The sequence below is a fragment of the Sebastes umbrosus genome, chromosome 11 (assembly GCF_015220745.1).
Source record: "Sebastes umbrosus isolate fSebUmb1 chromosome 11, fSebUmb1.pri, whole genome shotgun sequence".
Taxonomy (NCBI): domain Eukaryota; kingdom Metazoa; phylum Chordata; class Actinopteri; order Perciformes; family Sebastidae; genus Sebastes; species Sebastes umbrosus.
This window is the reverse complement of record NC_051279.1, coordinates 27,414,697-27,439,675: the sequence shown is the minus strand read 5'-3', so window position 1 is coordinate 27,439,675 and position 24,979 is coordinate 27,414,697. Positions and strand designations below refer to the sequence as shown.

Here is a 24,979-nt window from a genome sequence, read left to right as displayed (position 1 = left end):
CAGTCACAGTCAGTGCATGGAGTGCCTGTGGCACGGAGAAGATTGTCCTATCATTCTGCCTTGAATTAATAAAAAAACAAAAACGGGAGCCGGCTCTTATCGTTCACTTAAAAGAGCCGGCTCAAAAAGTCGACTCGTTCGTGACCGACACATCACTAACACACACTACGAAGACCCGCCAAACATACACACACACTTGTACCGTATAGACACATGACAGGCCTGCTAGGCCATCAGTTTAGATAGTGTTGATGCTATATAGTAGCTTGTAATCATGTTTGTGGCGCGTAGTATCGCAGCAGATCATAAAGATCTAATCCACGATGTGTCGTATGATTTCCACGGCCGGAGAATGGCAACGTGCTCCAGCGACCAGAGTGTGAAGGTAACGTAGCTTAGCATGAAGCATCCAGCAGTGTGCTAATGTTAGCGTTAGCTGTCACAGCTAGCTTGTTAACATCAACTCCTTAGCTCTCTATTGCACTGACTCTCATCCCCACCAGTAGTTGACAGATTAGGTCATATGCTAACTCTGCTGCTGATTCTGACTACCTCATTTAGCTAGTATGCAAGCCATGGTGCCTGTAGCATACAAGCTAGGCTATCTTTAGCTAAGCTGTGTAGCTAATGTAAACACAACAGGGTTGGCTGACAGAAACAAAATCCATGTGAAATACCCCCTGGCTGCATGTGTAGTGACTTAACGTTACACCTGTTATTTAGAAGGTGAAATCTAACATTTGTTTAAACCAATTCGGGACCTCTAAGTGAGGAGCTTGACCTCTTCAGCCCTGTAGGGTGCTGGAAGGTGTGAGGTGTTAGCCTAGACAGACATACCCAAAATAAATCAAGAATAGCTCCACAACTACCAGGTCTATATGCATGATCTTGGTCTCTATGGATAGGTAAGACCTCTGAGAATTCATCCCAGTGTCAGTAACATTGTGACTGTTACTTTCCCTTAGTAAACTGTGATGAACCAAAGGAACAATTTACATTTTATCCTCACCTAAAATGTGGATAACACCATTATACTTTGGATAACACCATTATAGCAATGATGCCATGCACAGAGATGCCACTGAGTTTATTCAGCAACTCCTTGACTACAACTGTGCCAAAGCAGATATAAATAACAAAAAGCACATGGATTCTACAAAGGTTTTTAGTAAGGATCAGACCAGGCGGACTCTCCATTTGGCCACTTGGATACCCAAAGTGTTCCAAATGGGTTTTCTACCTCTTGAAAGGGAATCTGGCTATAAAATACTACTGATATCCACTACAGGAGGCTATGTGCACACAATGGAGCATTTGGCCATGACATTTACCCTGTACATCATCACATTCTACCATTGTACACAGTATAAAATCTATAAAAAACAACAACTAAATTGTATAATTTTGACTCCAAATGGAGTAGTTTCATTATAATAATGAAATATGATCAAATAAAACTTAGATAATAACAAATAAAATCAATAAAAATGGAAATCAGATAACAAAAAATTATCCAAAGTCAAGTATGTACAGTCAATATAAAGACGGTCACAAATATAAAGTAAAAATACAATTTCTCATGCATTGATTTTGTAACTAGAATATTGAAATCATTGCCAAACAAACATTGTTTGGACAAAATACACTTGGAGTGCTGTTTTAGTCGCATTAATGCCTTGTGTTTTAGAAACAATTCAGAAAAAAGACCATCACAGAGCATTTTATGAAGTTTTTAAAGGCTGAACCCAGTACTGGCTTCACAAGCGTGTACACAGAGATGTTCATATTAGCAATATGTCTTATCTGTTTCACATCTTCTTTCTCTCAGGTTTGGGACAAAAGTGAGAATGGAGAGTGGCACTGTACAGCCAGCTGGAAGGTAAGCCTCCTGCTGCTTGATTCATAACCACGAAAGGCTTTCCTGGAAAACTATTAATTTATCAGCCAGCTTACTTGCATTACCTTTACTGCTATGTCCTGCTGTGTCTCTTGTGGACTCATACTTTCACTGATATGGATACAGTTTGAAATCTGACTTAAAAACTAGTTTTGTTTGGGGTTTATTGAATTGATAAAAGCTCTTCTATTCTTCTATTCTCTTCTGTGCAGACACACAGTGGATCTGTGTGGAGAGTGACCTGGGCTCATCCAGAATTCGGGCAGGTTCTGGCCTCCTGTTCGTTCGACAGGACAGCTGCTGTCTGGGAAGAGATTGTAGGGGAATCCAACGACAAACAGAGAGGACTGAGCCACTGGGTTAGTGCAACTCTCGCATCCTTCTAAACTAACAGAGCAGATATCACAGGCACTTATTTCTTAATCACAGACTCTATAGCTCTTCAGCTCAGTTGCTCCTGCAGCATTCAGAATAATGGTACCCAGTAAGGTGCGCTTATTATAATGAACCCTACTAACATGACACGCTAACTCAGTTCTGTTGTCATTTCCCTGTTGCAAGCAAGAAGGGTGAAAAGAGGAGATGTCACGCATTATAAGCGCATTATATCTTTGGGGTACGGCACATGCACAGTCAAATCTGATCTGTACTCGCCGAAATTGAGCCAATCACAACACACGACTGTAGCTCCACCTACATTGCGCATGTGTCATATCCCAGAGCTCAAAACTGTGTCCCAGCCTCTTTCAATAGGCCTCGACTTCTCTGTCACTTTTTCTGCAGTCTTCTGTTTCATTCTGACCCAGTTATTTCACGTTGTTCCGTTTTAGATAAAGAGGACCACACTAGTGGACAGTCGAACCTCAGTAACCGATGTGAAGTTCGCCCCTAAACACATGGGCCTGATGTTGACCACCTGCTCTGCGGACGGAGTGGTGAGGATATATGAGGCTCCCGATGTGATGAACCTGAGTCAGTGGTCTCTGCAACACGAGATCTCCTGCAAGCTCAGCTGCAGCTGCATCTCCTGGAACCCCTCAAGGTTAGACCTCAGTTTGTGACATTGAAGATTTACGGTTCTTCATTTCCAGTCCTAGCTGTACTGTATCTCACTTTGCAATTCGTTAAAGGCGGTGGAGCTGCAACGATTCATTAAAAATGAATCGTTGCAACTATCTTGATGAATTGTTTAAGTCATTTTCAAGTGAAAATGACATATGTGATGGCTACTGATTCTCAAAGTGAGAATTTTCTTTTTTCATTTTATTAACATTACAATAAACTGAATATGGACTGTTGGTTGGACAAAACGAGACATTTGATGATGGCACCTTGGGCTTTGAGAAATTGTGAGAGGCTTTTTCACTGTTTTGGACTGATTTGAGCTGTGACCTCCCAACAGTCTGTTAGATAATACAGTGGACTTTGAGGATCTGTCAGTGTGTAATCTTGTGTTTTTTTTCTCCCTACCACCCAGCTCTCGTGCCCACCCGCCAATGTTTGCAGTGGGTAGCGATGACAGTAACGCAACGTATGGTGGGAAAGTTCAGATCTACGAGTATAATGAAAACACAAGGTACGTATTCATCATGCGTTGTGCATGTCACTCTTTTCTAAACATTACAAAAATGTAAGTAGACGAAAGAAGTTTTTAATGATTGTTTAATTTTTGTCTCAACCAATGTTATAAGGAAATATGCTAAAGCGGAAACGCTGATGACCGTCACTGATTCAGTCCATGACATTGCATTTGCTCCAAACCTGGGGAGATCTTTCCACGTGCTCGCCATTGCAACGAAAGATGTCAGAATCTTTAAGCTTGTTCCTCTGAGGTGACTAATTCCATTTTTTTTTCGTGTTTTGTAAAGTTGCCATATGAAGGACTCATAGTACACAGATTAGTCACTGATATCCTGCATTTCACATTTCAATGAATTTGTATACATACAACATTTTAACAGATGCACTTCTGCAGTTGCAACTGTTTTAAACGGTTATAAACGACAGAAATGAGAACCTGCCACTGTGTAAATAAATGTTCTGTAACGTGGATCCATTTCAGGAAGGAGAGCACCTCTACGGGACCCACCAAGTTGGAGGTGCAGATTGTGGCTCAGTTTGACAACCACAACTCCCAGGTGTGGCGTGTGAGCTGGAACATCACTAGTACCCTGCTGGCCTCTTCCGGTGATGACGGCTGTGTGCGCCTCTGGAAAGGTCAGCGGTTATTGTTAACCTTTATTTTAGTGATGCTACACTGCAAGCTGTTTTTGTGTGAGTTTAAAATGCTAGTTTGGGTGAACTCTCACCAGGTATTGAGTGACTTTGGCTGATGCATTGTTGTCATCAGTCAATTTAAGAATGATGAATCAGGTGGTCCAATTGACCATTTGCTAAGCCCCGCCCCCCTTGGTTACTGTTGCTAGGTCTGTCAAGTGCTCAAATCCTGCATGTCAATATGGCGTTTTCAACGATGTCAGTATGTCAGATATTCCAAAGTAAATAATGGCAGGTTTCTGGAATAATCATTCTGAAATATCAGAGAGAAGTAGACAGAAAGGACTACAGTATACATTTGAGAGCTACATTCACAGTATTGTGAATGAAGAGGCTGTTAAAATCGAGGGAAAAGCTCACCGGTCCTAATGCAAGCGCCAGACAACCCACGTCTTGACAGCTCACGCGAGGGACAATCATATACAAGAACAACAATGTGTAAGTCAAGATATTGTTTGTTTTAAGCTAAGTGTTTAGTTATGTCTCCCTATAGGTTTCAATTTTGCTTCTTTGATTTTCCCTTTCATACATTTCATACATAATTTTGATGCTTGCAAATACAAATGATATCAAATTATTTTAATTATTATAAATTGATGTTGATTCCTGTTGAGCTGGTGTAAAAAATTTTCAAACCGGTTTGTGCAAAGCACTGGACAGGTCCAATATACCGAATTTTACCACTAGGTGTCGCACTTGACTCAGCAGCTGCTCCTGAGTGGAACATAATGAGACAGAGAGCCCATGAATGAGAGTGTAGCGACTCTAGTCCACTTGCTTTTTGGGTCGCCTCTTTTGTAATACGCCTAACTTGTTGATAATGTTACAAGCAGCGTGAGCACTTATTTTTCCCTCCTGCGTCCCTCTGCAGCGAACTACATGGACAACTGGAAGTGCACAGGCATCCTGAAAGGAGACGGCAGCCCACTCACCGGCTCATCTGGTCAGCCCACAGCCATGAGCACCGTCGTGGGCTCCTCTGTTCAGACGTCCCAGAATGCCCTGAACGGGATGTCAGCAGGAAGGTAGGTGGCGTGGTGCGTCTGACGCCACTCACCCGGCCAAACCCGAGCCAGTCAGAACTGACAACTTACTATGCCTCACACTGACTGGGACTGCAGCCGCTCACTGACAAACTTCCTGGGCTCTCACTGACCAAATGTTGCACTCACGCAAAGAGCTTGGCTTCCAGTATACAGGTTGTCGGCATCGAGCCTGTGGCGTTGGATGTGTTGTGGTGATTTTTTTTTTTTTTTTTTTAAATAAGCGATTTCCTCTTGACTTGTACAGACCAATGCAAGAGTAGCTTCATGTTTCCACTTGGCATTGTCAGTGTCAGGGCCAACCTTATTCCTGATAGAAAAAGTCAAATAAACCTGTTTATATAAATTTGATATGTGACGATTATTTCAAATTCTTATTTTGGGATATACAGTAGAACCATCGTGTTGGTTGGGTAACATTATTTTGTAAATATTGAAAAACTTGATTAGCTTCAGTCGACCACATCTCAACACCCAACATCGATTGTGACTATTTCCATTTTGAGATGAGCAATTAATTCAAAGCTCAGTCATTTTTCTCTTCATTTCACTTTTCAATTTCAATGTATCCTCGAGGTAGTATCGCCAAACTCTTTGCTGAGCAGAAGGACAGCTTGAATGAACCTCATTAACCAACTGTAATAACATCAGAAAATAACAAATACACGCAGTATGGGTATGAATACAGCCACTGACATTTATGGCTTTAAAGCGAGACTATAACTTTTAAAAGAAGAGATAACAGAATCCTTTTACAAATGAAATTTATATGGAATCAAACTCACCTTTTCTCAATTCAGTGCACTCAGGTTTTTATTGCTTCAGCCTTACTTGGTCTGGTATGACCAGTAGCTTTCAGTGGCTAAGTCTGTTTGACTCTTTTCTACATTTGCTACAGTTACACGATGTTTTGTCATTTACTATCATCCTGTAATTGTTGCTTGTAGCCACAGTGGTCAGCGAACGTTACATATACTTGCTTTAAAATTTGGATGATAAATGAGCAGCTATTACTATTAGATGTTATATGAAACAGGTTCAAAATCCCAGTGGATGAGCAGTGTTTGAGTTAACACTGGTTTTATCAGAGTTAGTATGTGGCTGTATTTATGTTCAACTTAACAACCTCTAAACCTCTGTATGTTGTGTAGTTTTTTTACTTAACTCTTGAGTCACCTCTAACCAGAGTAACACAAGATCTGTGCACTGTATGACATTCTGTGTTATATTCTCTTTGCAACCAAAGTGATTTAACAACTAAATTTGATTTTTGTGAAATTACTTTGCATAAAAGTGTTCTTGCTAGGGCTGTCAATAGATTAAAATATTTAATCGCGATTAATCGCAAGATTGTCCATGATTAATCGCACATTTTTTTTATCTGTTCAAAATGTACCTTAAAGGGAGATTTGTCAAGTATTTAATACTCTTATCAACATGGGAGTGGACAAATACGCTGCTTTATGCAAATGTATGTATATGTATATTATTGGAAATCAATTAACAACACAAAACAATGACAAATATTATCCAGAAACCCTCACAGGTACTGCATTTAACATAAAATATATGCTCAAATCATAACATGGCAAACTGCAGCCCAACAGGCAACAACAGCTGTCAGTTTGTCAGTGTGCTGACTATGACTTGCCCCATTTTCACCGCTTTGAAAATGGCCATGACAGTTTTCCTCACCAAAATTTGGCTCATTTTCGGAGCGTTATTTAACCTATTTTACGACATGCTATTATGACATGGTTGGTACCAATGGAATCCTTAGGTTTTCTACTTTCATATGATGCCAGCATCTTCCATCTAGCTAAAACTGAGCCCATTACAACCTAGAAAGATTGATTGCGTTAAAGAAATTAGTGGCGTTAAAATGAATTTGCGTTAACTTTGACAGCCCTAGTTCTTGCATTCCAATTCCTTGTTGACAGAAATGAGTGAGGAGTGGGGTTTGTTGAAATAATGTGGTATTGTACTGCTTGTTGCATGCAGGATTGGCAAGAGAGCTCCCTTTGCCCCTCCCCTGCGGCAGCTGACCTCTCCAAAGATAAACCAGCATCCTGCATATTACTAATGTCTCCCCTGCACCAGCTACCGTTTGCCCTTGTGTTAATGCATTTGAAATGTGTGTGAGTCATGTCATGGCTGAATAATTGGTTATTACTTGTTAAGGGCTCTGTTTTGGGATGAAATCTGCATGGTTCTGTCCTTCATAGCTTCCACTTTGTTTGGATTCCAACATGTTGTTTCCTCTTTTAATAACATTGCACGTACACCTTTAAAAAAATATACCCCTATCACGACTCTGTCTGCCATTCTCCTCTCTTTTTTGTTTCCAGAGCATACATGCATCCTTTCTCCTTTTAATCTCTCATTTCTACTCCCTTTTGACGTGTTTCCCCTTCTGTATTCCATCGTCACCGTCTTCTCCCTGTCCATGTATTTGTCGTCTTCGTCTCCATCCATTTTCGTGTTGCTTCAGGTATTTCTTTCCGCCTCTGGATCCTCCCAGAGAGGGGACCAGGTATGGTCACCTGCTGCCTCCCTCCTCTCTCATAGAGCACTGTGATGCTGAGCCCGTTCAGCCTCAGCAGCAGGCTCTTCCTCACAGACTTTCCTCTAGAGCACTGCTGACCTTACCAGAGGCTGAAGGACAGTGATTATTGGGGTGTTTTAGCTCAAATAAAAAGGGGATATATTTGGGGGATGGGCATGAACCAAACAAGTGCCATTCATTTCTAATAAATCATTTATGTCTTTGTTTTATAATGTGTTGTTCTTTTTTCCTGTGCTTAAATTACGAGTATTGGAAGATGTCATGAAGATTTTTTTGAAATTTGCATTATATGGCCAGTAATGCAATTTTGATAACCGTTGGTCTGTGAATAGTAAACTAAACTTTTGTTTTTGGGGTCATAAAACAAAGGCCATGACAGCTGGTAAATGTTTCTGAAGGACACTGATGACCTCAACCATCAGTGCCTGCAGAGGAAATGTTTTAATCACTCATGGAGGTTTGAAAATGCACATAGTGGAAGCCCAAATAAACACCACAAGATATGAAAAGAATGTTATTTTTGACTATTTTTCCTTCACACTCACACAAACAGAAACTGAGGATTCATTCATGAATGACTGACTACCATGTGGGACAGCTCTTCTATGGAAATAGCACATGATTCATTAAAACATTTTTTTTGCTGGAAATAGATCCACTGTGTTGTTGAATGTTGAGTTGGGTGAGGAAATCACAGTTATTCTTGACACTTGAATGATATTGTAAAACCTTACAAGTGGTATGTTTCTCTGCCAACTGGATGTGACCTATTCTATGAAACTAAAAAATCCGTAACAGATTCAGTTCTTGTTTCAGGTATGATTTGCCCTCCTGAAGTGTCTCTGAGCAACTAACTGATCCCTACCAATTGCACAGCTTTTGTGTTGCTGAACCTGACTGACGTCTGAGGGCAGCTACTGGATTTTTCCATGTGGGTATTTGAGGCATTTCTCCTCCCAGCTTTACTTTAAATTAGAGAAATAAACAGTCATTTGTTTTGACAGGGAGGATTACATTTCATTTCATGGCTCACTCGTATATAGATGCCTCTCAAAAACTGGAATGCAAGTGAAGCAGCTGTCTGCTAACTAAGGCCTTCTTGCAGCTGCTTGGCTGAACATTTGATACAACAAACACTTGGCCCAGTAACTATCATACTGTACATCTTTGCTTCTATGTTCTTCTGCATGGTTGAAACAAATGTTTGCTTAACTTTTCATTTTTCAACTTAGTTATGGACGTTTATTCGATAAACTTTTTTTTCATACTTTATTTCAAAATTTCAATACAGTACTTACATAAACATGTTCAGATTTTTCATTTAAAAAATTTCGGAAAACATTTTACACTATAAAAATAATATAAAAATCAAATTAATTATGCAACAAATAAAATGTAAGGAAAGGAAAAGAAGAATGAGAAAAACAATCAGGGTATGTTAAACACTTGGAATCAATTTGAAATATAGATCGATTGATGTACTTTATTGATCACAAATTGGGAGTTTATTGTGTTACAGCAGCAGGTTATCCAGGCAATGCACAGGAACAGTACATAAAATATACATGTCAACACTAGAGAAATATATCCATAGAATAAAAAATATAAAGAATATTGGAATACACTATAAATATACCCGACTAATACAACTAGCAAAAATCTAAATTATAAACAGAATAACCTACTATATCCATTAGCAAGTGTGCAATAATATACTATATACATTAGCAAAGTGTGCAAGTTACAATGTTTTGTTCTTTAATTAAAAATAATTGAGGTAGTAAATGTGCAAAATTCAACATGTAAATGTCTAAATAATCGAATAGTTTTTGCCAATTTAGAATCTTTGAGTTTTAAGTTTTCAATAGTAGTCAAATATGTTTGGAAATTAGTACTTTTAAAAGTATAAAAGGAGGGTATTTTAAGCCATATCATTTTATGGATATAACATTTTGCAAAGATATTAATCAGTTATGTTAATTTCATCTGCCGAATAACTGGGATTGTTAAAAGTGAGTAATATCTCAATCTTTGATATCTTTTTCAAAATGTTTTGAGAAGTTCTTCTGTAAATAAAACCAAAAAGAAGTAGCATCTTATCTGCAACTTCCACAGGTTATTTTTGGTAGTAATTTATATTGCCATCACATTATGGCTTGAGTCTAAATAATAATCTTTCTTTCATCTTGGAAGAACAAACACCTGATTGATGCATCCATGGGCTATTTTCCAAACTGCCTCAAGTGTCCAAGTCCAATAGAATGACATGAATCCCATCCAATCATGATTGAATATGTACTCCCTCTCAGTTACGTTGTCCAATCAAAAGTGGTTTAAACTGGTTAAGTCCCGCCCATGTGACATGACGCTCAACGCGGGCTTCCTGTGGCTTCTGGGCGCTGCTCTGCTTGGTCCTCTGAACTGTTGGACGGATTGTTTGTTGTGGCTGCTTTTTGAGAAATAATGAACAACTTCAGTGTTTGGGAAGTTTCTTTTGGGACTTAACTACATCTTACAACGTGTCTGCACCTGTTTATGAATACAAAACTGGAGTTTGGAGAAGACCCGTGGTCCCTCGGCCCCTCTGGATGTGAGTAGAAGTCCCACTAACGTTCACGTTTACGTTATAACTCAACAGCTGAAATGGACCAGTGTTGAGAGATGTGGCTCAGGGTAGCAAGACGTTTGAGTTAACTTATCTATGTTGTCTGTAACTTGTGTTCTTACAGCACTTCTCTCACTTTGTAAATGAAGATAGCGAGTACGTAGAACAGATCAAACTTGAACAAACCCACTTGTTTTTAGCAAGTTAGCGTTAAAAGTTAGCTAACCTAGCACCACTAAGTTAGCTACTTAATGCTAATTGCTCTCAATTCAATTAAATTTGCTTTATTGGCATGACTGTCAGGTGAACAATATTGCCAATTTGTATTTATTATTTATATTATTATATTATTTGTATTTATTATTTATATTATTAATATTATTAATGGATTTTTTTATTTTTTATTATTAAATAAAAAATAAGAACAAAAACATATATATATATATATATATATATATATATATATATATATATATATATATATATTTTAAAAGAACATGCATGTAAATGGAAGAAAACAATAAAGAAGTAATTAATGTTTGTTGTGTCAATAAAACAAACTCATCAAATAAAAAACAATTAATAACAATATATTGCAATATCAAAGGATAAATGTAAAAAACAACAACCACAACAAAAAACATGAACTCAATTTGTTTTGTAGATAGCTAGGCTAAACTGTATAGCAGTGAAACATGCATGGAAATATTCAAAAAAGTATTTGACATTTTTTCCTCACAGGTTTTCACAGTTATAAGGTGGTATATCAACAAGATGACAATATCTTACATACAATCTAAATGGTCCCATCCGTGCCAGTGCACTGTAAAGTTTGCTAACTTATTGGACGAGATCTCAAAGTAATACTAACCTGCCCTTTTATTTCTCCTATTCCTAGACATTACAGATGGTCTCCAGCTGAACTGAAGCCAACATTTGGCTGCTCCATTTAAAAACATGGCAGACAGTTTTTACAAGTTGGAAGATGAAGCCTTCCCCAGTTTCCTCTGCAAGTCTCTGGACAGCACCAGTGGCCGTGCCACACTGGGGAATGTGACATTGGGTTCAGGCCCAGGACTTCCAGTGGCTGCCTCTACAGTGGCTAAAATTAAACCCGGCTCTGACAACAGGTGGGCAACATGCTGCTGCGTTGGACAGATGTGGCTTTTTGTAGAAATGCTCTCATGCATCGTTCTCTGAATCATCACACAAGCTATTTGACTAGTGTGAGAATGGGCGCTGAAATTATTTCAATTCCTGTTTTGGGAGGTTTGTGTTTGTACTATTGTAGCATTTGAAGGTACAGTGGGTAGAATTGGCGCAAATATGATTTTAAAAAAAAAAAGTTATTTTTATAAAGCGGTCACTATATCCTGACAGTAGTGCATGAGAAAGGTAATCTGACCTAATCAGACTGGAGGAAAACAACCAATCAGAGCCGAGCTGGAGTCTGCCGTCCAGCATCCGTCTATGAGAGCCGGCTGTCAATCACTGGAGAGCTCTGATCAAACGGTCAAACTAGGCAGCGCTGATCAAATATGAATCAATATTCTGTTACTTTAATGCCTATTTCTCGCCTCAAATGTTTTCAGAAACATCTTGTGTAGTGTACTGTAAGTTTGTGACCCGGCAGCCATGTTGAGATCTGCTGAGGAAATACCAAGCACCGCCTACTAGCCAGAGCACAGCCAATAGGAACGCTCTCTCTGAAATGACCTGTGATTGCCCAAAGTCTCCTGTCACGGGCTAGATTTTTTAAAACCTGAAAACAGAGCCATGAGGAGGTGCAGAAGTCTAGTTATCTCTCAGAACACTTGAATTACAATACACTGAAAGATTATTATGGAATTTTTGCCCAATGATGCCAAAAACATTCTACCTACTGCAGGTTTAAATGCTACTGGAAATAGGAAGTATTGAAATACTGCATATGTGTTTGTTCATAAGAAGTTGCTGCAGCACTTCTTGGTTTCAGAAATTTCTCACAAAAGTAACAGGAACAGCGCTGAACATGTTCATAGTGAGTCAGTACTAATTTTGTAGCGGTAACCATGATGTTTGAGCAGTTTAGTATGTTAACAATCAGTTGTTTTGTTAAAGCAGTGCTATGTGTTCCTGCTTTACAGAGGAGATCCTGTTGAGGCGTCATATCTGGAGGCCAACTCACAGTCATCTGTTCGAGAACAGCCCAAGTTTGCCCTGAGCTTCAAAGATGACTTGTGAGTGTATATAAATACTTGTACTTCATGCTGCTGATTTGTTTTGCAAAGATGTCTGTGAAGAAAAAAAAAGCTCATCATATGTTCTAGTTCTTAGAAATTGTTTTATAATTGCAGATTTTTTTTCTAAAACTGTTGTACTTGCAGTGCTTGTTGACTAATGTTTGCATTATTTAAAGCAGTGCAGAAGATTGTCACCTAAAAGCATCTCAAGTATCTCAGTGTACATTTATCTTTTTGTGAGTCAATCCATGAAGGATGAATTATTTTACAGTTATGTACAGTCCGCAGAGAGGCATTCAATAACAGTCAATCATACTAAAAGTATGACCGCCTAATTTTAATACATAAATATATATTTTTTAATGTTGTAAGTTTTACTATGAAGGGATGGACTTTCATGATGTCTCAACTACAGTAATATTTAATTTCCGCCTTCTCTTTCCATGTCATTTTTATATGGTACTAATTATTTACATCCCGCCTGCATTACAGGGACAACGCGGATGACTTCATCGCAGCCCACCGTTTTTCAGACATGCTGGTGAAGATTAATTTGGATGACAGCGCATCTCAAAAGCAAGGCTCCATGCTGGGGCTTCCTCCCACACAGATGGGCTCAGTCCACGGCCGGCCCACAGAACTTGCAACAGGTAAATGCTATTGCACTTGTCTAGCTTTAATAGGTGTAACACTGTGTCAATACTGCCCAGCCTCAGAATCAGTCATTGTTCCTTTCTTGGTTGGAAAAAGTTGGCTTCACCTAATACTTTATGGACATAATGTATATTTGTGCTTCTGATATATAGAGAAGAAATAATTGTCATTATTGGATGAAGATGCATTTTCTTTGAATGATACTAATGTACATTGTCTTTCCTGTCTCTTCTGACAGATCTGTCAACAGGGCTTCTGACGTTTGCACAGTTTGGACATAAAGATAGCACAGATGCAAAGGTACCAATTTTGGTAGCTCTTGACCAGTTGGCAGTTGTACTTTTTTATCTGTTATGGCTTTTTTGCAGTAATTTATAGACCCAAAACTTGGTCATATAGGTAATAATTAAGTTTTTTGGCTCATAAAAACCTTTTTCATGTGCATATCAAAAAGAGAAACCCATGTGACCCATTTTTTAAGGCCTAACTCTTATAATTGGAAACCCTGTATTTTGCTTAATTTCAGTTTAATGTCTTTATGTTTAAGCATCTTACACCTTTTTGAATATATTTTTCATAAACAGATAAAAAAAACAGTCTCTTTCCTCCCCAGTTCCTTACAGGATACCTACAGTATGAGGAAAAACAAGTTAAATCCTATTTTCAAATTTAGGTTGCAGTTTTTTCAGTGATTCCAGAGCATGAATGCTTTTTTTATCTCCAACAAAACTATGATCAGGTGCCTGCAAATATGTTTCCTTTTCTTGTGCAATTCCTGTAGGCTCAGCCCTTTGCGGCTACAACTGAGGCGGACAATGTGCAGAGTGAGGGAGTGGACAGTGACCATTTCAGTGGGAGTAACTCAAGCTTCCTGGCAAATGAGAAGCTCATGTCTGTGGACAGCATGAACAGCGATATCACAGGTTCATACATCGTTAATATTTTACTTGCAGAAAATCTGAGAATCAACACATTTGTCGACATGTTGTCAAAACTCGAGTCATGTTGTGAACATGTGTTTGATTCCCAGATGATGACATTGATTCGAACAGCCTGCCTGATGATGAGCTGGAGCTGTATTTCAATAAGCTGGTGCCTCCTGCCATGCAGAGAGGCAGAGTGGAGGGCCAGGAGATTCCTGCAACAGTAAGACTCTTCTCCCCTTTGAAACACTTTCTACTTATTTGGGTTAATACTGACTTGTTTATCTCTGTGAAAGGTCAAAGTGCTATTTTCTTGGTATACTATTTTTGAGAGTATTGTGAACCCTGTTTATTTTATATATTTTTGATATTATCCTTCCTTTCTAGTTAATAAATTGAGTAAATTGTTGGGGACATATTTGTTCTGTGATTTTTGTTAGGTATAAACATAACCACAGTGAAGCCACATATAAGAAATAGGGAGGAAATAATTATGGGTTATTAAAATAAAACAACAACAGGAATAAGGGTTTTACTAGTGCCAACCTGGGAATTAAGTTTACGAACACAGGGCGCTACCTATATGAAAAGGTGCAGAAAGTGTTACACTTGTTCTCTAACACTTGACCAGCATTAGTGAGCCATTGGGAAAACTGTTAAAAGTAACTTTTCAGTCAACTCTCATACACTTCATTTATTTGTCTCAATGTCCTCATTAATATATTTCATTGTTCATAGGGACTGCCGGGTGCTACTGACAACACATCAAACTCAAGCTCTACAGAACCAGAACAGTATAGACACCAGTTCCTTGATGACTACAGCCAGGTGAGCACATTTACACCCTCACTGTTTTGTGACCATGTGCTACTTCCAGCATGTATGGAAAGTATAAATATGATCTTCCTCTCTGAAAAAAGTTTCATAGATTGAAATTTGGTGTTTGCGTGAGACCCCGATTGCTCTGACTTTCTTGATTTCTAAAATTACCATATTCTACAATTCTGCCTTTACTTTTGTGTACACATATATTTGACTCAAATCAAACAACCATTAAATGTTTGCCAGTATAATTTAAACTTAAAGGGAGATTTGACAAGTATTTAATACTGTTATCAACATGGGAGTGGGCAAATATGCTGCTTTATGCAAATATATGTATATATTTATTACTGGAAATCAATTAACAACACAAAACACAGGTACTGCATTTAGCATAAATATAAAAAATATGGGCATGTCTGTAAAGGGGAGACTCGTGGGTACCCATAGAACCCATTTTCATTCACATATCTTTAGGTCAGAGGTCAAGGGACCCCTTTGAAAATGGCCATGCCAGTTTTTCCTGGCCAGAATTTAGTGTACGTTTGAAGCGTTATTTAGGTTGGTTGTTTGGTTCCATTGGTTTACTTAGGTTTTATAGTTTCATATGATCATATGACGCCAGTATCTTCACTCTAGCTTTAAAACTGAGCCCGCTACAACCTTAAAAATCACAAGTTGCGTTAATGCGTTAAGGAAATTAGTGGCGTTAAAACGAATTTGCGTTAATGCGCTATCGCGCTAACCTTGTGTACCTTTTTTTTTAATTTTTTTAATTTTTTTTTTCAGGATGACTTCCAGATGCCTGATGTGCGTCTGGCTGCTACAGGTATGGACTCCTGTCCTGCCAGTGATGAGGACACAGAGGATGAGCTGGAGTCTGCCAGAAGGAACAGCAGTGCTACCAGGACACGGCTGCTGCCCAGCACCTCCAGACAACTGGTCAGAAATAGAAATCTTTATTATTAAAATATTGTTATTATCAGACTTATAAAACTCTTGAATATAATTATCAGTATTGGCCTCAAAAATCCAGTATCGAGTAGCTCCATCATTCGTATCAAAATGTACTGTACAACAGAGTTTTACTTTATGCAATTTATGTTTTTCTGTCTGTGTGTATCTACATGTGGGTACAGGTTGGAGAGAGTAATCGTCCCAGTTTCAGGCCGGGCTTAGAGGGAGGAAGTTCTGATGATGAGGCTTCCAGTGGCCGCGGCGGTCCATCTCTGTCTGGGATTGAACACAGACGATCTGCAGAGGGACAAGTCATCAACCCTCCAGTCACAGGTACAATATGCAGCTTAAATGATTGTCTCTGTCCCTGCCTTATTTCTTTCTTTTTTTCTTTTTGGTTCTCTGGCTGGTTTTCCTGCTTTCTTGATGTTTCAAAGTGAATGCATATTAGGATATGCTTTCAGCACGGAGCTGTTTCTTTGTAGTTTTGAGGGAATATTAATTTACATAAGACAGATTTTTCTGCCAGTCAGTCAGTCCAGTAGAGTTGGGCCATTGTAAACATTTTCAAACAGGTCCGACATTAATCCACAACATCGGACCAGACCGGTATACTGAATTTTACCACCAGATGTCGCACTTGACTCAGCAACCGCTTGTCACAGAATGAGAATAGCTGGTCCACCTTAGCAGCCCACTTTAAGTGAGCCTGGGCCGGAGTTGTAGCTAGCATTGGGGGTAACCCCTTCACTTATCTTCACAGCCTGTCTCGTCTTGTCACCCCAAAAAACACAGGAACTTTTTGATAAACAAACACAACGTGTGCCCCCTCCCCTCTCCCACCTCTACTGAAATTTGATGTCCTTCATGTTGCTGGTGTTATGTCGAAGTCACTGGCACCGGCTCGGCAGATGCGCACAGCCTGTGAGACATTAGTGGCTCTGTTCGTCCATTTATAAACAAACATAATATTATGATAATCACGTTGTCATATGGCTTATTGCTGTCGGCACCTGTTGCGAACGTCAGCAACTTTTTAATTTTCCAGAACGTATCATCATGACAAATGCCGGTTCAACCGGTTGGCAAGGTAAGGTCGTACACTGGACTGGCAAAACCGGAAATCGACCCAACTCTACGGTCTAGTCACTCTCCTGAATTCATTAGGTGACCACTTGTTTTTGTGTCATTGTGTAACTCCAGGAGATGGAGGAGGTGGGGATGGGAGCAGTGGGAGTGAGGAAAGCGGAAATGACGGTGGAGTTTCGACCATCCCTCTCCCAATGCCTGTCGTCCAGACCACCTATGATGTCCTGCGTGGGCTGGGGATTGTTGGTGAGGATGAGGACGGCGATCTAGATATGCCAGGACGTGGAAGGAACGGACTCTCCAGACATACTGAGGTAAGAATGAGGCTCACTTCTGGTACTTTGACCAACACAGGTGTAACTAATAACATTGGCTGCATTCCATGTAACAGCAAGGTGGCTCTTTGGAGCACCGAGGAACAGAAGTATCTTTAATGTTATCAGACACCTGCGCTTTATCTGCAGTGATAAAGGTTTGAGATTTCATACACAATTGAGTCCATATTGAAGACGTCCATTTTGTACACCTTACATACTTTCTGTTTGCCCTCATAATGTGAATTTTATTGGCACATTGTTATATTCTATAGGTTTTCACTTACTTACACGTAAAAAGTTTAATATTTACACGATGTTTTACAGATGGGTGACCGTGTGGGTCCGGTAGGAATAGGAGAGGCCAGCTCTTCTTTTCAGGCATCAAGGGGAACTCAGAGGCTTTCTCCCGTCAACTGGAGCATGGTCCTGGACCGACAGGAAGCACTGGTGAGTACAGATGCATGACAACTCGAATGCAACTCTAACAGCCCAACTGGTGGGCATTTTAATCAGACATATATTTATTTTACAATACTGTATTACATGGCTTTCTTTTTTTTGGATTGCTTCAAATGAATGGTGATGATACTTAATTGAAATTAAAAACACTCGCGAGCATGCATGACGTCACATCTGTTGGATTTACCCGGAAAAAACACCCCAGGTTCTTCACATTAAAAGCAGTCTAGGGGCTGATAGAGGACACCCAGAAAGTCCTGGAAGGTCTCATTTTTTAGGTTAGGTTACAACCTGTTCACCCACAGGCAGTAAAAAATGATTAAAACACGTTTATACGTGTAAAAACTTCACATACAGTCCCTTTTTATGTTTGTTGAATCAAAAACAATGTGTATCAGCTGGTCATTCGTAATTTGTGTGCCTGTCTCTTACTGAGGACCATTAGCCCCCCAATGATTTAAACTATGTTAATGCCCAAACAAGAAGATGCAAAATACTGCAAAGGCTAAAACACTAATGAATGTGCTTTAAGGCGCTGTTTGTCAATATGGTTCTGATTTGAATGCCAGGATGCCATGGAGAGCACAGAGTCGGGACCCACTGGTGACCGACTGTTGGACTCAGCCTACCTGAGGGGTGGAGCTGGACTCAGGAGACCTCAGGACTCAGCAAACCTAACTTTCTTCCAACTTCAAGGCACCCAGGGGAGCTTCCACCTCTCCCAGGTACAATACGTACAATACAGTACGTACCAGTTACATATAGACTAGGGCTGTCAATCGATTAAAAATATTCAATCACATGATTGTCCATAGTTCATCGCGATTAATCGCACATTAATCACACATTTTATATCTGTCAGATACAAGTATCCAGACAAATTTTCATTGTTATGCAGCCTGTTTACCTGTGTCAACCAACCCACCCTTAGGTACTGCTGCCTGAATGTGATGACGAGGATGATGATGATGATGGAGTAGATGAGCTTGATGGTGCCAGGTCTTCCTTGGGCTTAAGGGGAGGGCCTTGCGGTAATGTGAATGCCGCAGAGGCCTCAGACAGTACCAGTGAGGATGACAACAACCCCCTTTCCACCTCCCTGGAACCCAAGTATTTCTCCCAGAGCTTCCACCAGGAACAAGAAGATTCAGATGATGGATGGAACCACTGCCCAGACAACCTGGAGCTAGAGTTTCAACAAGGTTGGCTTTACCTGTGCTGTTTGGATCAGACATTTACTGAGTTGATAGTTGGTACTCAAGCATCTTATTACATGGTGTAATGCGTTAACAGCGTTGCTTGTCTCTTCAGGGGCCGATGCCACTCATAGTGTGGTGTACCAGAATGAAGAAGGGCAGTGGGTGACAGACCTGGCATATTACTCCTCCTTTGAGAAAGAGGTTGATGGGAAGACATCAGAGAACACTGGCCAGTGTCAGACTGAGGACTTTGTTCCAGCAAGTATGTACCAAGTCCACAGCTCAATTGTAATACTATGAGAATGCTCAAATGTAGTGTTTTTGTTTGTGAAATACTGTGAATAAATGGACACTTTTAGCCAATTTGTCCTCCTTTGCAGGTGATGCGATGGAAAAGATAGTCAAGGATCAAGAGGAATTTGAGAAGGAGCACCAATTCATGCAGGTATACAGCAGCCCCCTTTTGTCCTTCATGTCTTAATGTCTTGTTGTTCTTTTCTTTATAGACAACTGACTGCGTTTTCTGTTCTGACTGGCTGAGTCACATCAGAACACACTGCAGAATACCCAATGAACATACATCTGTTGTCACACACTAAAAATAACTGAAAATCCCCTGGATTATATTGTTTGTCATAAGGAGGAGAAGATTGAACCAGCCAGCAGCAACAGCACCATTAACAGTGACTCCTCTTGGAAGGCCCCCACCAACAGCAACATCCTGATGAGGGCTTCTGAGGTCTCTTCGGAGTTTAAGCAGGGGGACCAAAGCTACCTTCGGCTGACTTTAGGGCAGTTTTTTGGACAACGCTCTGAAGCCCTGGGCTGTCTGGGCAGCAGTGATGATGAGGATTGGGTTAAACGGGTCAGTAAATTTGCTTTCTTAGGTTGTTACAGAGCCTAAAGATATAACTTTCTCGTAGTCTCTTGGGGGGGTCATATGAAGGCTGTTCATTCATACATAAAGCTGTAGAAGGGATGTGCATCAACATTGATATGCTGCTGGCGTCTGATCGCAGACGAGGTCTAGCTGCCAATGTTTTTTCGTTGGCAGGTGACTCCAGAAATAATTATGACAGGGCTGAAGAAGATTGTGTTTCAGCTAATTCTTTTAGTCAAGTTCGTACAGTGTAAATTAAATTTACTTAGCTTTTAAAGTCCTTCTGACTGTAACCTGTATTAAAAGCTTTGTCTTTGTTCCTTTAGCCGTCCTTTGGCTACATCATTACCTCTCCAGAGAAAAGGGAACCATTTCCCCTAATTCACCCCTCAGACTTCTCAGCTAGAGACTCTCCTCGCAATGACACCACGGAAATCAGCGAAGCAGACAAAACACTCCAACCAGGTGTGTTCACAGTATTGCTGAGCCGGAGAAAGAAGAATCACTTTCCAGGCTCATACAGTAGTACCTGATCTTTTCTGTGTTTTGCTTACTTTAAAATGATTTACACTATGTTTTTCTGACTGTTACTCATGATCATATCCTTGCAGAGGACCTGGACAAAACTCTTGAGGCACCAGGTGAAAGGATGTCACCGAAAGGTGATACTGATGTAGAACCATGTGAACAGGAGGTACAGGGACTTTTTGGATATGTCGACATTTCAATATCTCAATGCACGGCGGTATGGCTTTCTGACATAAAACCCCTTCTCCTCTTTAGGACCATACCGTTAGAGCTGCACTACCTGACCACAGTGAGGGCTCTGGCTCTGATTCAAGCTTGGGTAACCAAAGCTGTGTGTCCCCCAACACTAACCGCAGCAATCTGATGCTGAGTATCAGCACAATTGCTTCAGCCATTGCTGATGCGTCCATCAGCACCGACCCATCGCAGCTGGCTGCCATGATCGTAGAGCTGACGAAGAGGAGCAGGGTGAGGAATCGACCGGACTCCAATAGGCCTGTTGGTCCTTCTGTTAACTGCACAGAGGAACCACACTCAGCTGAACATGTAAGGCTTTGGATTTTTTCAAATATTACTCTTATGTTTAATAGTATGTATTTTGATTTGGTCATTACCATGCACTACGAAGTGCTCTTAATCTGAGTTTACTTTTTGTTTTCTGGGGTTAGGACAGAAACTGTAATCAAAGAACTTAACCCAAGACCAGTGCTCCAATCCCAACATTCCATATTATGAAACATATTGATCCTTTATGTAGTCCTTATTAAAAAAGATAATAGTAATCCTTCCTCTGTAGAACTTCACGAAGAAAATGTAATTTTTTGTGATGGCTCAAGTTAAATACTTAAACTGTGATCTATATTTGTGATGCAGGGATCACCCTTTTTGAAATGTTCATCTTAAAATGAAAATTTCAAATACAAAACCATGTTTTGCCCTCTACATAGGTCCTCCCTGAGCCAGATCAGAGTGGCATGCTGGATACGCTGCAGAGAAGCATCTGTGTTGGAGAGCTGAGTGCCTTCGACATGGAAAAATACCTGAAACAGACTGATGTGTCAGGCAGCTGTGATGCCTCTGTGGCACACACGACCTTTGACCTGACCGGCTGGGCTGACTACCTCAGTACCTCCCAAAGGAACCCTCAAGCAGGACATCCTGAGGAACAGGGGCACTCAGCTCAGCGAGTGGATAGTGAGACTCAAACAAAGCCCACAAGAAGAAAAAGTGAGGAGAAAGACAGAGGAGGAGAGACGGCATTAAACACTAACTCATCTGCAGTGCCCTTTCCAAATGCATCATCTCCAGGTGATAAGGGTCACTCAAACAGAAGCTCTATTCCTCGTCCTCGCACATCTCTCAGCTCTGGCAGAAGGTCTGTGGGCTCAGGGCAGTCCTTCGCTCTTGCGCCTCCTGCAGATGAAATGACAACATGTGATAACTCTACTTCTTCTGCTACCAAGACTTGTAGTTCCTCAGGCAGGACCCTCACAGAAAATGGAGTCAAGCTAGTGGAACTGAACCCACAAGCATCCAGCAATATTAGGTCGGACAGACTGAGTAATTCTCCAGAGAAGAGACCACCACCGAGGAATATCGTTGCTGCTCCACTACCTCGTAGCTCTGTGGAAAAGCATGTTGGCTTCTCTTGCCAAAACACCCAGCCTCCACCAGACCCTGCATCTGGTGAGTCTGAACCAGACATATTGATTTAAACAGCACACATGCAACAGTTGTCTGGACAGTCATCACCCTTATTCAAACAACTGTAGAGATCAGTAGCCACCATATGGTTAGAAAGTATTGGCCCTGTGAGAATATTGAGATGAAATGTGTATGTTAACAATAACTTTGTTTCTCAGAGGTGCTGAAGGGTTTTCCTGAGCCCTGTGTGGAGGAGACGCAGTGTAACTTCAGACCGTCCACCTCTCCGCTTACTCACTCCTCTCCAAGTCAGACCTCCATTCCCAGTGCTGATAGGTATTGTATTACTCAATAAATAAAATGTATTGAATATTAGTCATTTTTATTAAATAATAATCTTTGGCTTCAGTTTTGATATTTATGTGATATGATGAAATGATTATCTAACAACGCCTTTTATGCGCCCTTGAATCCATTGTTCTTAATGTAGACGCGCGAAAGGCACGCTCAAACGCGCAAGTCTTCCCAAGCGGCTATTTTTCGAGGCGCGCTGACTGCACCCCATGATAAAAATAGTTCAACTTTTGGAACGCTGCAGCACGCACCACATGTCATGTGATGAGGAACAACCAATCACAGCTGGCAGATATCTTTTCTTTCTTCCGTAAATATCTGGAGAAGTTAATCATTTTAGTACAGGGCTACGCAGAGCTTTATGATCTGTCCCACGGACTATTTTTCTGGCTTCATTCCATCTGAGGATGTCACAACATCCGGTTAAAAAGTTAGCCAAACAGAGAGAAATCAAGTGTAAAGCTAGTGTGAGGTGTGATGGTGCTGGAAATCCATTTATCTTTGATTTGACGGTGTTTAGTTTAGTCAGTGAGACTTCTTGCTAAATTACCACAACTTCATCATCGTCATTGCAGCGCGCAGGTTTTGGTTGCTCAGTAACTGCAGGAGCGCAACTTCCCAAGCACATTGGAAAGAAAAAAAAGCAGCACGGCTGGCGTTTTCCACGCGGAAACGGGGCATGTGAATGGCCCTTAAATCTTTAATATTTAGTCTGTAGTCCAGGCTGTTGTAATTTATATTTCTGTTGTTTAGCTGATGCACACACTACTTACTGACAGACAAGGGACATTTGCATTTTGGGTCATTAATGATGTATTCCTTTGTTGCCATTTGCTCTTGTCTTGCCAGCATGGTGTCACCTACGTCGTCCAGCGGTGGTCTGGCAGACAACCGTCCAGGTGTTGACCTCTCTCCTGAGTCTACCTGTACCAGCCCTAGTTTCAGCAGGCTCACATACATCTCAATGAATGATGGCACTGTCATACCTTCACCTGCGAGGCAAAAGGTACGGTGGGACAAAGTGAAGCATACTTCACCTTGGCTGCAACAGCATTGAAAGCTCCATTCTTGTTGCATGAGTAGGGATGGGTATCGTTAGGATTTTATCGATACTACTACTCTTATCGATACTCTTATTGGTTCTCTTTCGTTGCTAAATAATTGCTTACAGGATTAGAATTTATAGATATTTTAACTATATCTAAAAGCAGCTCTGACTGGTTGTTTTCCTCCAGTCTGTGAAATCTTGCAGATGCCAATAGGACCACCTGAGGACACAGAGACATATGTTTTTTTTCAGATTACCTGTCTCATGTAGTACTGTCAGGATAAAGCGACCGTTTTATAAAAATAACTTTTTTTAATCATATTTGCTCCAATCTCGCCTACTGCTGCTTTAATTGTCTTGGGTTGTTCTTCTTGTTGCCGTCCACAGAATAACTGCACCATGGCACTGAGCACCACCATCATCAGATTCAGTCCAACTCCACCTGTGGAACCAGATGCACAGTCTGACCCCGATATTCTTGGCCTTCCCAAAAGCCTGGACCAGGTGCAACCGCAGCACTCTAAAAGTCTGGACCCACTTCCAGCGCAGCAGTGTAAAACCCCGGAGCTCTCACGTAGTGCTTCTGGTCTGAGCTGTACTCGCAGCCAGAGTGAATGTAACTACCACTGCCCCGGGGACAGAACTGCTGATCTTTCAGCAGGCTGCAGGAACCACAAGCACCTCTCGGAGTCCAATGTAAGACAGCTCACTAAAGTCGACTCAGGCTATTGCAGTAATGTGAACATTCAGCAAACTAGCAGCACTGCAGCTCCTCAGAGCTCCCAGCAGTGGGGAGCTCCCAGCTCGGTGTCCTCATCGGTGTATGCTAGCGGCCTTGGCATGCCTCCGTCCTACACATCAGAGGGACTTCACTATGTGCCCATCCCCAGCTTTAAACCCCAATGTGCTGGCTTGATTGACATTCCCCACCAAGGAGATATGCAGTCCCTCCTCGCTGGACGCGCTCTCTTCAACTCTCAGCTGGCTCAGCAGTATTTGGGACCTGAAGCTCCATTACGTCCTGGTGTTTATCATGTGGGAGCAACAGGAAATGGTCTCTTCAGTGTGTCCTCTACAGGCATGTCTTTTTCTCTCTGCTTTCATAAATATAGGGGCTGAGTTATGCATTACAAAATCGTAAATTACTAAATGATGATGGTTAAATCCATAAACTATACTTGTTAAATTGGTTCTGCCTCCTCTTCCATTTTTTTTTCCTAGGTATACCTAACAATGATCTCACAGTGAGACACGTCCATCCCACATCAGGTCCTCTGGGGATTTCTGGGTCTGCCGGGTCACATTTCCTCCCTAGACCCCATCAGGGCCAGCAGGACATGGAAATGATGGGGAAACCCTACAGTCAATATGGTGCAGACCAACTGGTGGCAGGTGGTCTTGAGGATCTGAGAGGTAGCAGTGGACTATTCTTATGTTTATATTAGGGCTGTCAAAGTTAACGCGATAATAACATGTTAAAGCAAATTTGTTTTAA

General features: G+C 40.8%; 2 protein-coding genes across 5 annotated transcripts in view; both read left to right on the top strand.

The window, feature by feature from the left end:
• Positions 1-138: 138 nt before the first annotated feature.
• On the top strand, positions 139-8,295 carry seh1l (SEH1-like (S. cerevisiae)). Of its 3 annotated transcripts, none has more exons than XM_037783629.1 (9): positions 140-385; positions 1,829-1,879; positions 2,110-2,256; positions 2,728-2,939; positions 3,375-3,473; positions 3,589-3,729; positions 3,960-4,114; positions 5,046-5,199; positions 7,709-8,295. In XM_037783629.1, exons 1-9 carry the CDS (start codon positions 275-277, stop codon positions 7,884-7,886), a joined length of 1,248 nt encoding a protein of 415 aa, XP_037639557.1. In that variant the 5' UTR covers positions 140-274; the 3' UTR covers positions 7,887-8,295. The 3 variants fall into 3 exon arrangements, with proteins under 3 accessions (XP_037639559.1, XP_037639557.1, XP_037639558.1); XM_037783630.1 differs by having other exon boundaries at positions 141-385; positions 7,219-7,729; XM_037783631.1 differs by lacking the exons at positions 5,046-5,199; positions 7,709-8,295 and adding an exon at positions 4,440-5,011 and having other exon boundaries at positions 139-385.
• Positions 8,296-10,147: 1,852 nt separating this feature from the next.
• cep192 (centrosomal protein 192) overlaps positions 10,148-24,979 on the top strand; it is a 37,896-nt gene continuing 23,064 nt past the window's right edge. For both annotated transcript variants that reach the window (XM_037783520.1, XM_037783519.1), the window contains exons 1-25: positions 10,148-10,373; positions 11,287-11,518; positions 12,515-12,607; positions 13,103-13,260; positions 13,503-13,564; positions 14,046-14,187; positions 14,295-14,410; positions 14,926-15,015; positions 15,799-15,951; positions 16,149-16,299; positions 17,170-17,369; positions 17,697-17,819; positions 18,401-18,556; positions 18,763-19,033; positions 19,143-19,292; positions 19,411-19,475; positions 19,671-19,895; positions 20,237-20,375; positions 20,522-20,604; positions 20,694-20,984; positions 21,386-22,124; positions 22,301-22,418; positions 23,286-23,442; positions 23,872-24,562; positions 24,706-24,897. In XM_037783520.1, coding sequence (XP_037639448.1) covers positions 11,346-11,518; positions 12,515-12,607; positions 13,103-13,260; positions 13,503-13,564; positions 14,046-14,187; positions 14,295-14,410; positions 14,926-15,015; positions 15,799-15,951; positions 16,149-16,299; positions 17,170-17,369; positions 17,697-17,819; positions 18,401-18,556; positions 18,763-19,033; positions 19,143-19,292; positions 19,411-19,475; positions 19,671-19,895; positions 20,237-20,375; positions 20,522-20,604; positions 20,694-20,984; positions 21,386-22,124; positions 22,301-22,418; positions 23,286-23,442; positions 23,872-24,562; positions 24,706-24,897 — 4,738 coding nt within the window. In that variant the 5' untranslated portion in view covers positions 10,148-10,373; positions 11,287-11,345. The remainder of the gene's footprint in view (positions 10,374-11,286; positions 11,519-12,514; positions 12,608-13,102; positions 13,261-13,502; positions 13,565-14,045; positions 14,188-14,294; positions 14,411-14,925; positions 15,016-15,798; positions 15,952-16,148; positions 16,300-17,169; positions 17,370-17,696; positions 17,820-18,400; positions 18,557-18,762; positions 19,034-19,142; positions 19,293-19,410; positions 19,476-19,670; positions 19,896-20,236; positions 20,376-20,521; positions 20,605-20,693; positions 20,985-21,385; positions 22,125-22,300; positions 22,419-23,285; positions 23,443-23,871; positions 24,563-24,705; positions 24,898-24,979) is intronic.

Bases quoted from the DNA above. Each gene is read 5' to 3' on its own strand.
- seh1l (XM_037783629.1), top strand. From the start codon at position 275: ATGTTTGTGGCGCGTAGTATCGCAGCAGATCATAAAGATCTAATCCAC. The intron at 2,257-2,727 runs GTTAGTGCAACT...GTTCCGTTTTAG, and splicing joins AGAGAGGACTGAGCCACTGG to ATAAAGAGGACCACACTAGT. The intron at 3,730-3,959 runs GTGACTAATTCC...GATCCATTTCAG, and splicing joins TTTAAGCTTGTTCCTCTGAG to GAAGGAGAGCACCTCTACGG.